Source organism: Triturus cristatus, chromosome 1_2 (genome assembly GCF_964204655.1).
Source record: "Triturus cristatus chromosome 1_2, aTriCri1.1, whole genome shotgun sequence".
Lineage (NCBI taxonomy): Eukaryota > Metazoa > Chordata > Amphibia > Caudata > Salamandridae > Triturus > Triturus cristatus.
Genome location: NC_140580.1, coordinates 515,343,396 through 515,359,976, shown reverse-complemented (window position 1 = coordinate 515,359,976; position 16,581 = coordinate 515,343,396). Strand labels below are relative to the sequence as shown.

Below are 16,581 nucleotides of genomic sequence, written 5' to 3'. Positions count from 1 at the left end.
AAGAGATCGCCCACAGCTGTATAAAATCCCATCCAAAATTAATTTCCCTTCTACAGATGCAATTACCGGCATACTCAAACAATTCTTCATAACCTCTTCTGATTTTATTTCACACCTTCTCATAATCAGCTGCTGCTTTGACCATCTATGTGGATGAAAAACTCCTAGCAAGCTAGCCAATTCAACCTCATTATCACTTATACAAGGGGATCTATGAGTTTTCAAGACCCCTGCTCAAGTGCATTCTGTATGGAAATGATTACTTTTGTACAAACCATGAATGCCAGAGCCCAAAGCTTTCCTCAGCAGCCCGCTGACAGTGCTGCTAAAAGCCGGGGATGATGAATATGAACTCTGCTTAGTCTTGATTCCAATTCATGCCTATTTCTTTCACCCCCTTACACTTCCTGTCTCTTTATCAAACTCATGCAGGTTATTTTTATCCCCGCTTCCTTCCGTCTATGCTTTTTCTTTCTTTTCTTCCTTTCATTCTCTTGCTCTGGGTCAAAGCTGGGTAATGAAAAATAACACCTGGACTGCAAAAATGAGTGCTGGTTTCCACAATCTGCAACCACCGAACTGAGCACTTGAAGAGCAGAAACATTTCTGGACCTTTTTCAATTATGAGTTTATTTAAATGTTGTCTAATAATTAACATCAGCTTCATTAAAATTCCTTATTTTTGTAATTAATGTCCTTTGTCTATGAGCAATCTTACCTCACGGTTATCAGCTACAATGATGAGTTCCACATATTTAGTCATCTTCGACGTGTCCCTTTTGTGCTGTAAAAAAGAGTAAGAGACAACTTGAATTTGTGCTGGTACGAAGGTGCCTATAGTCTTGAGTGATAGGCAAGCACAGACAAGATTGTGTAAAATAGAGCAAGCAGTTCTTTACTACACTTCATGTTTAACATGATCTTGCTGCAATACATATGCTCTCATTTAAGCACTTCATTGAAGCTCACTGCATGCTCTAGCATTAAAAAAAAAAAAAATGCATGAAGTAAAGTTAGTGTTGCCTCATGGAAATTTCAAAGGGTTCTCCGTACCCCTTCAATGCTGAGGAACAGGTGGATATTCTAAAATGAGAATAATGTTGCTGGTATAGATGGAAGTGTACTTCATAACTTGAGGATTTATTTCAAGACTTTCATTTTATTGAATAGTTTAATTTGAGATGTTCTCTTCTAAACCAATAAGAGTGTTCATTAAGAGCTAGGAATAGCTTTAGCAGATTTAAGTGTTTTTGTTTTAATTTCTGAGGCTATGAATCATTAATATAAAATGCCTTACAAGCAGTGAGTACTAATCACCTTGTCATTAAAAAAAATTACCTTTGAGTAGCCTTACAAAATGCGTCTCACACTTATGAAGAGGATGTGTGTGTGTTTGCATGTGAGAGAGAGAGAGCAAGCGAGTATGGTGGCAATGCCCTGGTTTATGGTGGTCAGCCATGTCATCGGATGGGCATCCTTTCATAATGGAGTATTGTCAGAAAGCAGGGCTGGAGAAATGCTTACAGCTTAGGGTCCAATTCCGATCTTGTTCGGAAAGCATCCCGACCGACTCGGATCTGGGATGCTTTCCGTACAAATCAGGTTGCGGGAGTCCGAACGAGCGAGTACGATGCACCCGTATAGTGACGGACTCGGTTCGCTCGGACTGCCATTGAACTCTATGGGAGCCTGTACACCGAACGTGTACACAGGCTCCCATGGTAAAAAGATGTGGTTGGGGAAAAGCCTGCTCCCTGTGGCGGGTACCCCATGGTGCCAGCCACACTGTGCATGCATGGAAAGGGGGGACCCATGGGTATCCCCATGAGACCAATTCGAAGGCCCCGAGTGCAGGGGGGTCCTGCTACAGGCCCCTAAAGACAGATTCCGTCAGCCTTTTAGATGCGGGCAAACCGAATTGTAAAGGCTGTCCGAATCGGTCATCGTACTCGCTCAATTGGAAAGCAAGTCCATAGAGCTGCACAAATCGGCTACGAATGTCTCGTTCTGTACGAATGCCCTTCGGGACCGATTCGGCCAGCGTGAATGCATTGCAGGCATCGTACCCAGTCATTCAGAACTGTGTATAATTTGGTCGGAAACAAGGGCTATGAATCAGACTAGCAAAACTTGAATCCGATTCGGATCCCTTCTGAAAGAAATCGGAATTATCCCCTTGGTGTAGCTCAAGTATGGGGGAGTGGTATTCCAAACCCCAGGATTGAGGCTGTACATCTGCGGAGAATGCACTGGGTGGCAGCTTATTGACAATGAACTATGCTTCTCTGCACAGCAGGGACTCTTGCGTATTCTGCCACTTTGTACTGTTTAACATAATTTCCCTCGTGGTTCATGGCATTCTTTGCTAGGTAACCATGTCACACCTCTCTACATGGCTCTTAAGATTTCTTTTGTTAAGGCCTATAGCATTCTAAGGATTTGTATTGCTGGACATTGTGAATACAGGTAAGTATTCTTGAAAAGCTGTGATGTTGACAATAGTGAACTCTGAACAATTTCCTAAACAATTATTTGAACTTATATGAGAATATGGTTGTGATTTATATGAGGGGTTCCTATGACGATACAGAAAGATTTCTTAGTTTGGACTATGTTGTACATGAATACATGCACAAGTTATTCGATTTCACGTATGCACATACAAATCACAAAGAATGCCGGGAAGTTACCAATGTTGGTTATCTTGCAGTCTTACTGAAGTCAGTATATTCTATAACTGACCTTCCACGAGACAGCATATAGAGATGAAGCTATTACAATCATAGGGATAAGTCTATATACATAACAGAGTGGCGGTAGCCACTCTTTAGTAATAATTAGGATTCCCAGAAATGGAAATTCCTAAGAGTTTTGCTTGCTAAAAACTTTGTCACTGCTTGATGAATCTCTATGAAACTCTGCAGACCTATTCTTTTCCTACATTAGCTGATGATGCAAAGTTGCATGGTGGTTAGTAAATGAGGTGCAAAGAAAAAAGAGGGTACCTAAAACACATTTTTCCAGCAATGCATTTTCCATAGTCTATTTACACAGACGTAGTGACAAAATTGCTATACGGATTTAAATGAAATATGGTAGGAATACAGAATATGTTGTGGGTAGGGTCTTTTTTGTTATTTGATCTGAATTTGTTCAGTTGTTTGTAAGTAATAAGGGACAAAAACGTAGTGATATATTGGCCTGTGGTAATCCCCAGTAACTCTGAAGTATACCGTGGTACATGGCAATGATGAAACACAATATTAATGTTTAATGTGGCCCTTGCAAAAATAAAAGGCAGCCTGTTTAGACCCAACTCTCTATTTGTTCTATGTTTATATAAGAAATGTAGCTTACTACTCTTTCGGTAATGCACAGGAAAAAATGAGGCAGTTTAGGAAAGTCTGTAGAGTTAGCGAAAAGTATTTTTAATGATTTATATGTTTTAAAAAAAAATTACAATGCACTGCAGTACTTTCGTAAACATATGTAGAAAGTACTGCAGTACCTATTACAATCTAACCAAAAAATGTATATGGTGAAACACACAGTATGACACTTAAGTCCGCTCCACTCGACTCCACTCAATGACACTCCATGCTACTCCACTCTGCAACATGCCATGCCACTCCACTCCACTCTAAGACATTCCACTCCACTCTATGCCCCTCCACTCTACTCCATTCTATGACATGCCACTTCACTCTGACAAGTCACTCCACAACATGCCACTCCATGACACGCAACTCCACTCTACGACACACTACTCCACTCCACATGCCATTGCCACTCCACTCCACTCCACAACATGCCATTGCACTCTATGACATTTCACCTCTCGAAGACATGCCACTCTACTCTATTCCACTCCAGTCTAAGACATGCCATGACATGCCACTCCACTCCTTCGACACTGCTCTACAACCCTTGACTCCTTTCTATGCTCCTCCACTCTATGACACTCTACTGTACAGGGCCGGACTGGGAACCAAAACCGGCCCTGGCAAAGTGCTCAGCCGGCCCCCCGGCCCAGGGGGTTGGGGGTGCCACCGAGCTCTTTGCCAGGGCCGGTTTTTGGCCGATTTTGTTACAGGGACGATTTTGCAGCTATGCTTCAAAAACGGCCCTGTAGCAAATATGGCCCCCAGGGGCCCAAAACTGGCCCCCACCTGTGCGGCCCACTGGGGGATTTCCCGGTGCCCACTACGGCCAGTCCGGCCCTGCTACTGTATGACACTCCACGCGACACAGCACTATGACAAGCCACTCCTCTCTACAACATGCTAATCCTCTCTAAGCTACTCCACTCTATGCTGCTCCAGTCTAAGACACTCTATGATACACCACTGTATAACAAGCCACTCCACTCTCCGACACACCACTCAATGCCACTCCACTCCACTCTAAGACACGGTGGGACACGCTACTCCACTCCACTCCACTCGACACTGCTCTACAACCCTCGACTCCATTCTATGCCCCTCCACTCCAGGCAACTCTACTGTATGGCACTCCACGTGAAGCCACTCTATGACAAGCCACTCCTCTCTACAACATGCTAATCCTCTCTATGCCACTCCCCTCTATGCCCCTCCACTCTAAGACACTCTACGATATGCCACTGTATAACAAGCCACTCCACTCTGACACACCACTCCATGACACTCCACTCCACTCTGCTCCACTTTATGCCTCTCCACTTTATTCCATTCTACGACATGCCACTCCACAACACGCAACTGCACTCTATGACACGCAAATCCACAACAGTTCACGAAACTATGACACACCATTCCACTAAACGACAAGCCACTCCAGTCTTCAACATGCCACTCCATTCTACCACATGCCACTCTACTTGATGCCACTCCATTCTATGTCACTCTATGAGACACAACTATATCACACATCACTCCCCTCTACGACACACCACTCCCTGACATACCACTCCACAACATGCCACTCCACTCTACGCTACTCCACTTTATAGCCCTCCACTTTAAGACATTCTACGACATGTCACTCTATGATATGCCACTCCACTCTACGGCACTCCAATCTACAACACTCTACTCCACTCTATACCTTTCCACCATATGCCACTGTACGACATGGTACTCCACTCCACTCTGTGACACGCTACTTAACTGTATGATGCACAACTCCACTTTACAACACACAAATCCATGACACACCTCTCTACTGTATGCCCCTCCACTCTAAGAGACTCTGTTACACGCCACCCCATGACACGCCACTCCACAACATGCCACCCCACTCTACACAACTCCATGAAACTCCACACTACACCACAACACTCTATGCTACACCTCTCTATGCCTCTCTACTCTTTGACACTCTACACCCCTCCACTCTATGACACTTTACCCCACTCAATGGCATCCACTCTACAATACTAAACTCCACTCTGTGACAATCTACCCCACTCTATCCAACTCCCTCTATGCAACTTTACTGACACACTACTCAACTCTACGACACACAACTCCACTCTACGCACTCCTCTCTATGAAACTATATTCCACTCTACAACATGCTGTGCAACTCCAGTCTAGGACAATACAACCTCCACTCTATGACACTCCACTTAACTAAACTCCACTCTGCTCTACTCCACTGCATGCCATGCCACTATAAAAACACTCTACTCCACTCTACGCCACTCCACTCCATGGCACAACACTCCTTATAATGAACTTGAACCTTTGCAAAAATACAGTGGTACAAAAATTAAAATTTAAAACAATTAATACTATATTAAACTGCATTTAATGATTTTAAAAACATTGCTATAAAAAAACACCTTGAAATTCAAATTCATTGAAGAAAACAAAGGATGAGGATAAGTTATAGTTAGGAAAACGTAATTATTTGGGTAGAAAATCAACTTAAAATACAAAAACATTAGAAATGCGTAAGGTATAGTTATAACTTAAAGTTATCATTTGCGGCCTGCCCAAAACTTACTATAACTCACACACCTCTGTCCACAGTGTTGTTAACATGCTAACCACACTAGATTAACTATAACTTGCGCCTTCCTGCGCCTTCCCCATGCACTGCTTATGCCCTTTCATATTAGTTACAGCGTGTTAATTGATAGCATTCATAACAAGACCCATGGCATCTCAAATGACATCATTTATGAGAACATTGTACATGATACACATGTGAGACACATTTTGCTCATGTGGAGCAGAAGCATGTGAGTACCTGATGAAAATGTCAAGCTGTTATTTGGCAATACAACCTACAGTCATGACATGAAAAGGGGGTATGGGGCAAAAAGCTGTTTTCAAAAATATGACATCCTTCTTGTGTGAGGAATTTGTCCATTATAGAGAAGGTGAAAAGCTAGCATTCGGAAACAAAATGTGTGTATTTAAAAAAAATGTGAATCAGATAATGTATTGCTGATACTTTGCTGAGTTGGGGAATATATTGCTGAACTTATACCCTCATTGCCATAGAATGCATGCTGCTATGGGCTCTGGGTATATGTCATCATCTCTCTCACTCAAAATATTTTATTAACATTATCATCGCTACTGCTGTCTGAGGTCAGAGGCTATGAGACTAGTATACCTTCTGGATATATGAACTAGTGTAATCTATGTTTCATCAACATTAGCTATAATGAATTAAGATCTGTGAGTTCTGTTGTCTACAAAGTGGGCAATGAGGCCCAATATCCTTAAACAGAATTCCTGTTCCATGCCATAATCAGTTATTTAGAAATATAAAAAATAATTGAAATATTTTTAGAACAAAACTTGCTTGTAATGAAAGTTACACACAATGGTGCTCAAAAATCTGTTACCAGGCTTGTTGCATGTTTTTTCTTCTTATGACGTACAGATAGGGCATGTACTGTGGTTGATTCATATGAATTTCAAAAACTGGTAAGCATTCACCTTGCATATAAGACAACTACTAAACTATATTTATTTGTATTAGTAACATGTTGTTCATTCATGTGTAGGGAGGCAATTGCATATTCCTCCTCTTTCTACATCAACAGGCCTAACCCCTAGCTACACACAACTTGGTTGACCTTTAATTACGGCCATTTACTGGCTAACAGTTGTCCCTTCAGCTAAAAATAAAATATGAAGGTAGATTACAGATGGGCCGACTTGAATTTTTGAACTGCCTACTAGACAGCTGTCTGGTTGCAAAAGACCTATTGTTACTTACGCCTACTTCTTACCATTGGTTGGCTTTACTGTCACTCATTTCCTTGCATCTTATTCGATAGCTATCCTTGTCCATCTTCTTTGTGTTCTGCGCATGAATCCCAATCTCTTAACATGTGTCCTTCTACTGCTCACATTTAAGAAGCTACTTTATTCTTTTAGATTAAGCACTTCATGAGAGTGCATATGATTTTCAGCTTTCTCTCCTATCGGCTCCCCTCCATATGCCCACCCCACCTCGTGCTTGTGTTTTTTTTAGTAACTATCCACTCGCCCAATCGTGGCCTGGGAGGAAAAGGAGATTAAATCTGAGATTGGCACCTGAAAGAGATCTTGCTCCTCTATCTGAAAAGTCTGAATCAGAGCTAAGTGATGCAGAACAAGCACAAAAGAGTCCAAGAGGGTCGAGAAGAGCAAGCGTGCCTTGTCAGAGATACGCTGCCCCAGAGTGGAGTTATCTGGCTACTGATGCCGGGAGCAGCAGGCACCGAGAGGCTAAGATCTTCACGAGTGGTCAGCAGGACCCTTGAACTTAAAATTGAGATCGAGCTGATAGTTCCTAGTTTGGAAATAGAGGGAGTGTTGACGGTGACAGTACCAAGACCTTCAATTTTGAGCAAAGTGCGAATTTTGATTTTGCGAGATTTGCCTTTTCCAACTTTCGGATATCAGCCACCAGCTCAGGAAGTTGCAGCTGTTCCACTTGATATTTTGCAATGCGTTTAGTTGAAATTGGTTCTGAGCTAATAAGAGACTGTTGATTGAATTGTGAACTGTAAAAAGCTTGTTTCAAAGAAGACAACCTAGGCCTGAGTGGGAGAAGAATACATTTAGGTATCTTTCCGTAGAAGAAGAAAGAGGGCTAAGGAAGTCTTTTGGACTGTGTAAATAAAAAGAGGAACGAACTGTGAATTTAGTTCCAGAACTTCAACGAACTGCAGTCGAATTGGATAACAGCAATCAGAGGCAGAAAAGGAGACTCTTGGTGTGCCAAACCGACAATTGAAAATGGAGTCTGGAAATTCAAATCGTAGATCTAAGTGTGTGATAGGTAAGCTCATAGTAGGTGCGATAATAGTAATAGGGGTAGTTATTATTGTGTCAGTAAATATTTCACATGATGCAGAAGTTGAAGGGGTGGAAGTGAAGGGGACAACAACACCTGCTATTTCTAGCACAAAAGAGGGTATCGTAGGAGCTGAAAAGGTTATTCTAGATCACAGTAGTTGCATTCTTCATGTAGATTTTTCTAATGGTGATTATTCACTTAATGCTTATGCCAAGCTGCTATACGAATATGTGAACACAATGGATGTGAGAGATTGTTATGTGTGTATGGAATTGCCTGGCTCTGTGGAGGAGGGTATTCATTATCATCATCTTCCTTTGACATGTGGTATTACGTGTAGTCTGTTGCTTAGTATGTTCTACGGTAAAGGTCATTATGAATATTATTTCTCTAATCATGATGTGGTGCCAGCTTATAAGCACCTGAATAAGTATGATTATTACAAGCAGGAAGATAGGAAGATAGAGTGGGAAAGTATTTCATACCTACCATCACCTTAGATACAGCTTGTGCACATTATCACAACTTGACATGTATGCTAACTGACATAGAAAAGTAATTTGTAGATCAAGTAGAAGATTGACATAGGCAGTTATCAGTCAAATTTAGCAGTAGAGAAGGGAAAATCGCTTGGACCAAGGAGGAACTAGCACACAAGGTGAGAGGGAGTTCTGGTCCAATAGCTTTAGATTTTGAACAGAGAGGAAAGCTTTGTATTAGACAGGTACAAACATATTATGATAATGTCTATGTAGGGTAGAGTGTGTGTGATCACATTTCACGATCAAAGCAACTGCGAAGAAGTTCTTGTAGGAGACGGTGCAAGTTGTACAGAATGTGTACTTAGTGTGTGGGAAAAATGCCTATGTGTGATTGCCTCTGAATTAGTATGGTAAATGGTATGTGGCTTTGGTGTTTCCTAAAATTTATCATGTTGAGGATTTAGGACCCTTGGAAGGTGGAGTCCATCATAGAGAGAGACGAGGTACAAGTGCAGGAGAGATAGTTGGAGATGTATTTGGAGCAAAGAGACCAAGCCTGGGAGTAATTCTGAATGACGTTAAGATTAGAAGGCTGTCAACTATCGTGGATAAGTTGTCAGTGAATACAGCTCAGTCTTTGTTGCTTGTAGATGGAGAGATGGTGTCGATAAGTGCTATGGTAATGCAGAACCACCTTGCTTTGGATGGTTTTGCTGGCAAAAGAGGGCAAAGTCTGAAAAATGTTGAGGGTTCAACAGTGCTGTACATAAATACCTGATAACAGCAAAGATATAAGGAAGTATATAAGTAACATCACTGAGATTCATCATGAAGTGCATGATCTGGCAGCAGGGGGTGTTTGGGACAAGGTTGGGAAGGGTTTTTAGAAAAGTTGGAAGTTGGTTTGCAAACTTTGGAAAGGGAATACTTGGTTACATCTTTAAGCCCATCATCGTAGTTGTGGTTTGTGTGATCATCTTTTTGGGATTGGTGAAAGCCTACAACTGGCATAAGGCAGGTCAGGCTGAGAGGTCTCTTAGGGAGCAAGAAAGGAGATTGGAGAGACTGCAGGACAGTCACTATTAGAATCTTAAAAGCCTAGAGAAGTTCCGACATGGAAGACTGGCTACTACTTCTGTTTAGGTCGGTTCTTTCTCCAGGGAGTTGTGATTTGTTTTGATGACACTTGTTATCAGAGGGGGGGGGACTGATGGAGCGCAATGGTGCTCTTTTATTGTAGGGGTGCATTATAATCACGGATAGTCCGCATCCACATATATATTCATTTGTCGTGATAACAATTTGTCATTTAGGATGAGTTCAGTAATAACATGTGAAAGTGTAACAGTAGGAAAAGTATTGTGCCATGCAAAGAAACGACGTGGCATATGTGTCCTAATATCGTAGTTTACACTATTTGATGTCATTTGCCTAATGAAATTGTTCACATGTGATGTAACGCATTTGATACATAGATGTGACTAATTGCTTTAACGTGTAGGATTTCGTAAGTTGTTTGCAATGAAATATGCATTTGATGTGCGTTTTTTAATGTTATGATCTAGAAAGGCCTAAATGAAATGTTCACTTATATGTGTATTTGAAAGGCCTATGTGTCTCACTCTTATGTTAGCAGATTTTTGTAGGCTTGACATGTATTGTCCCTGGAGGCTTTTTAGTAAGTCGTTAGTGAAGTCCATGTGTGTGTTGAATTTGTTCTGTTCTCACGTTTCTGTTGCAGGTGGAGAAAGAAAGTTGTCTTTATTAGTTAGAATAATGGTTTTTTTTAGAAGAGTTAGGCTCAGGAAGATGCGATACAAAATGTGGAAGGAATGCTGATAATTGGGAGACAGTGTTCTTTTTCATTGAGGGAGGCCTGGGAATCGAGGTCATCGAGCCAGGAGCTGGGAACACCGACACCGCGTGGAATATCACCTATGAGAAGTGTCCAGCGGAATGAGGTGATCTGTGGGCGTGTTTTACGTTTTGTGTTTTTGTATTAGGGACAGTGCCCTGGGGTGGAGTTGGGTGGTGAGTTAAGGAGATCGAAGGAGAGAGAGGGAGCATCTTAGAACAAGCTCCGTAGCTTTGGCTACTTGACCCATACTGCGTGAGTGTAACTTCTAAGAAAATATTCAGGAGCGGACACCTTTTTCCTGATCTTGCCTGGGGAGTGCTAAGTAGGGATGTAACAATAGTGTTAGCGTAGGGATAGACTAATGCTCTTTATTTATTCACCGCAGATGAAGAAGGATCTTGACATGGGGGCAGTCATTGCCTGCGTTCTGCTTCTGGAAATCGTCATTCTATTTATGACCCTTCACTTAAAATTGGCTCATAGGTTTGGATTTGTATTAGTTCCCAAGTACTTCTACAATCTTGTGATGAGATGCTTGAATAGCCAATTGTTTTTGGTTTTATAATAAATCCACTAACTTGGAATTCGGAGTCAGTGATTCTTCAAAGTCATGGTCTTATTAATTGTAGTCAGTTTCAATGAGTAATTTCTCCCCTCTACACTTCTCAGCAGGCAACAAAGTTCCATCAGCCAAGAGTTCCACAGTAAATCGGTAGGAAGGAACTCGGCTCCATCACCTTCGTCTGTTTCTACTACTTGCACTCGCGCCTCCATCGTGCTGTTCTCTCCCTCCTGCGTTGCTTTGCGTCAGATTGCCTCTTGTCTGCCTTTGGCAAATTACATTATCCTCAAAGCAACCCGGCAGTATTGCTATCCCTCCTGCGGTCTTAATCCTGCCCCCTCCTGTCCCGGGTGGCCGACTACCTGCCACTGAATCCGCTGGGTGCCTTGGATATACCAAGGGCCTCTGCGGCAGCTCCCTGGTTGGCCCTCGTCTCAGCAGCTTGAAAGCCAGCAGTGACGCGCAGCCCTTCAGCCTCCTTTGATATTTAATGAGAAAGAATACTTCAGAGGTTCCCCCGGCAGGAGGTGGCTGGTAATAAACCTGAAGCCAGACGGAGGAGGTCCAGTCTGGTTCTTCCTTAGCACAGAAGCTTTTTGACCCTCTGTGGAACGGCACGTGCACTCTCAGACTTACAGACTGCTTGTGTGACTTGATTATCTGCTCTGTTTTCAACTGACATGATAATTTAGCTTGGATTTCTTCTTCCTCCTCACATTCATCTCGGTGTTCTCGGACTCATAACTTTCTGCCCACTGCACCAAGGTCACAAGATACCTGCCCTCCTTGTAAAGTTTTAATGTATTTTATGCCCCTTCTAAGTGCTGCAAAGCAGTTTCCTGAGTCGTGATGTGAAGGTGTAAGCATCTTGTTCACTGCCTCTGTTGTTTTACTTTGAGCCCCCATGGTAACGTGTCAGACGCTAATTCCTCGTTGTCTGTCTTCCTCTTCCAAAGATCTCTGTCCAAATAACCAATCATTCATTTCTCGTTGTCTGTCTCTTCCAAAGATCACTCATTCTAAATAACACGTCATTCATTTCTCCTTGTCAGCGTTTCTCTTCTTGAAATCTTAGTGCAGCCCCCTCTGGGCTCACTCTCCCCCAAAGAAAACGGCAGTCACTGTATTTATACATGTCCCTCCTATAAATAAGTAATTATCGGAAGTGCAGTGACACCAGGGCTCAAGTGTATAAGCTGTCCACTGCACCCACATTATTGCCGAATATCACCATTTAAATGGTGACATGGGGAATTTTCCGATTTTGCAACAGGTTTCATGGCATTCTCGCTGCGCACTTGTGTCTGTGGGCAACAGCTTCTAATCCAAACACAGCTGCCCATTTGCCCCCATCACTCTCAAGATTTCCAGCGACAGATGATGAAATAAGATACGTTAAGTGTATTTTTGGACATCGGAAAACCAGTTGCCTTCAGGTGCTCCATAGAGATAAAGCAATCTGCCCAAGAGCACACATCATGTTTACATGGGAAAGATCTACTATATTTTTTTCCATTTGGCAAAAGACCACATCTTAGCTGCAGTTTTTTAAAAGTGCTTGGAAAGTCAAATACTGTGACAGCAAGTTTAGTATGAAGAGGTTTGCAATCTGCAGGTTATAAATACGAATTCCAACGCAGTTCCCCCCCTCAACACTCAGAAAATTTTCAGTGACCGATGACTGTAGACAAATAAAGTATATTGAGTATGCGTTTAGAAATCACAAAACGATTCCCCTTCAGGTGCTTCGGCACGTAGGTTAGGAAGTTAGAGGCCTGAGCATGAGGAGATAAAACAGTCTGCTGAAGAACACAAATTAAGGTCAGTCGGGCAAAGATCCACCGTGCTTTTTTCCCATTTGCCCCAAGACCACATTTTATCTACAGTTTTTAGATATTACCTTGTCTACACATGCGTTGTCTTTGAGACGTGTGGTATTCAGTTCTATGGGCTTTGAACACACCCAGCGCTTTCAATTGGTTCTTTCATCTACCATTACAAATTCCTTCGTTTTCATTGGTTAATAGTATACAATTATCCCGCCTTTTGGCTGATATGTTCCACCCTGCAGAGTGCCCCGGCTACATGGATCCTTTCACTATTGGCCCTATATTTTAGTTTCAGTGTACTACTTTTTCTTTCCGCTCTCTCTTCGCTGGTCGCTGGCACGTGGCGCTGCTCCCAGGTCACTTAATCTCCCCGAGCTATTCGCCCAACACCACCTCCTGCCCCTTGCAGCTTGTGCTTTTTGTAGTTTTCTTTGCTTGTTTCTTTAAACAGAGCAATGGACTTGAAGGTATTGGAGCACTTCATTTGAGCACCAGTTACATTACATAACAACACATTAATTTTTTTGGTGGGCATGGAGAGATTAAGTGATTTTCCCAGAATCACAAGATGTTGAGCCTATGCAGAGATCCGAACCTGGTTCCCCAGCTCCAAAGTTGGCAGCTCTGCCCATTACGCCACGTGCACACCATTACACTCTTACTCTAAGCCTTGCTTTCTTCAGTTGTCTGACAGAGGGCGCTTTAAGAACAGCATGCAAAGGTGTAGCAAGGGTGCATGTGTCTGCTGGGGGAGGAGTCCGTCTCTAAACTTGTGCTGACCTCCAGCACTTGTTACATTTGTTAGCACTGTCTGGGCATAGGTTACAGCTTATTAGCACCGGTTCAACACCCACATATAGCAATAAGCAACAGAAAGGTGAACATTTAACCTTTGCAAAGGGCTTTCCACTGTGCATCAACATGTCACTGCGTTTTCAGTAACTTTTGAACTGTATGCGCTAGAAACCTTTTTTTTTCTTCTGCATATTATGTATCTGATGATGTATTATGTGTGAAAGACGCAGTTACTGCACATATTGCCTTTCTCAATAAACAAGTCACATCATTTTTACGAAGTTTCAGTCACTTTTACTGCACATTTGCTCACCAAGCTTAAATTTACAACAACAAAAAAAAGTATTAATCACATATGTGAAACATAATGCATTTACCAATGCTTGTTTTTTTAAACACCCAAAAACACAGATCTGGAGCTTAGCTTCAACCTATTTGATTTTTGGTCATCAAAAAAAGGCAAAGTTTTCAACCCACATAGTTCCACTTCACACAATTCAATAACACACGTTTCCAATCCACACCACATAATTCAACACGACCTAATTACACAACACACCACATACATCCAAACAACACAACAGAATTCCACCTCATGCCACAAACTTCAACAGCACATCACATAATTAAACTCTAATACATACCACTCCTCAACACAAAAAATGTAAGCTTAATTACACTCTATAACACACAATCCCATTCCACATAATTCCATAACACTCAATACCACATAATTACCACCACAAATTTTCACTGCACCCTATGCCACATAATTTCACAACACAAGTCCATTCCACAACACACAATTCCATGCCACACAATTCCACAACTAACAATTCCAATCCAGCTCACATTATTCCACTACACACCATATACTTACACTCTATAACACATGGCTAAAAGACATTTTCAATTAAAATGCCAATAGCTCTATTGCAAGCAAATGTGAGACCTAATGCATTTCCAAAGCTTATTTTAAAGTTCTATAAAGATAAATTAGTGTAGTTGTTGGTAATATGCCTGGAGCCAGAGAGGACGAAGACCTGTCTGCTCTTTCCCGATCGCAGAACCTTTTTGACTCTATTTGTAAACCATGTCTACTCCCAGGTTTGCCAGTTTTCAATTGAATACACCTTATATTCAAGTCATGTTGTAGAATACCACTTAACTAATATCATCTATGTCATATCATAATTCCTAGGCAAACTTATAGAAAGAGCAACCCTTGCCTTGAAGTCATAATTTATTGAGGATAACTTCCTACTTTCTGATACCCAACAGGGATTCTGTTCAGGAAGAGGCACTCAATCAGCCTTAACGTGTATCTGGGACAACCTTAAACACACAGTAGACCAGAATGGGGTTGCTACATTACTTCTATCTGACCTTTCTGATGCATTTGACACAGTTGATTGTGTCAGCTTAATACTAAGACTCATGGAAACCGACATGTAGGCTACTGCTTTTACTTGTTTCTCATCTTAATTACACAATAGAACAATATAGCCCACACTCCTCATTTCTCATCAGAACCCTGCAGCATAAAAGCACATTAGCTGCCGGCACGCATTGTAAGGGCAGGGTGTGAGGGGGTTAAGGGGATATTAGGAAAAAGAAAAAAACGTACCTTACTGCCGCGCCTCTTTGTCATCTCTCCTCGTGTCAGGAATGGAAAAGGATTTTTCCTTTCTTTCACTGCTTCAAAGCAGTGGGGTGACGCTCCTCTGCCTTAGCGGAGGAGCTACCACTGTAAAAGCAGGGCCTCTCAAGGCTCTATCATCTAATTCCTTCTTTTCAACATCTACATGAAATCCTTTCCAGAACTAACCAATGTTTTTCAGTTCACTTGCTATCACTATGCAGATAATATACAGATACATCTATATCCTGACTAATCAATATCAACCATAAGATTACAGAGAATTCAAACCTCTGTGGCCAGACTACTTCTACATGTAAAGCCTTGAGCGCATATCTCCACTGCCTTGAAGGCCTTCTGTAGTGTTCTTACTTCACTCAAACGTTTACGAGATCAGTGATGGAACATGGAGTTGGTTTGCATTTGGAATGTGTGGCTGCTGCTGTGCTGGCTACTCCACAAATGGCAGTGCTGGGGAGTTTTGTTCAATAAACTGGTTCATGATAACCGAATGTGTGCTCCACTTCGATTACTGCTGTAAGGTACAACACGTTCCACTCGTTACCAGCTGCCAGAAGATCCACTTTCAAGCTGCTTTGTCTTACCCATGGAACAATAAATGTCAACAGATCACTTTTCATTAGAAAAAAAAAAAATAGATCCAATAAAGGAACCTAGGATCTAGACCGATATCCCCTTCTCAAAATCCCAGCATCCACAGAAAAAAAACATGGGAGCACATCTTTTCTGCGCAAGAAGTTAAACAATGGAATTTGTTACAGCCAAAAATAAGATCTACTGAGAAGAATCCCAGCTTCAGGAGACGCTGGTACTTTCCAACATGGTTGCAAAAGTCACAACACAAGATTCTATAGAATAGCATGAACAAGACATTAACAAAATAAGCTCTGCTATATATAGAACAATTCATGTATTGTTATGTCTTCCACAATAATATATGTATAGATATTGAAATGTGCATGTACATTTGTGCATGTATAAGGATTTATACTCTGGTAGGGTTGCACCGTCATGTGTATGTATATGCGAATGCATATGCATGTGTATGTATCTATATATATTTTTAAAAAAATATGTTATGTATATGGAAATTGTTAGACCTGACAGCA

The 16,581-nt window shown here is 41.7% G+C and overlaps 1 protein-coding gene across 1 annotated transcript in view; it reads right to left on the bottom strand.

Moving 5' to 3' along the window:
• ADAM12 (ADAM metallopeptidase domain 12) overlaps window positions 1–16,581 on the bottom strand; it is a 2,563,649-nt gene that overhangs the window by 1,022,855 nt on the left and 1,524,213 nt on the right. Inside the window, exon 7 of the mRNA XM_085606237.1 lies at window positions 719–784. Coding sequence (XP_085462363.1) covers window positions 719–784 — 66 coding nt within the window. The remainder of the gene's footprint in view (window positions 1–718; window positions 785–16,581) is intronic.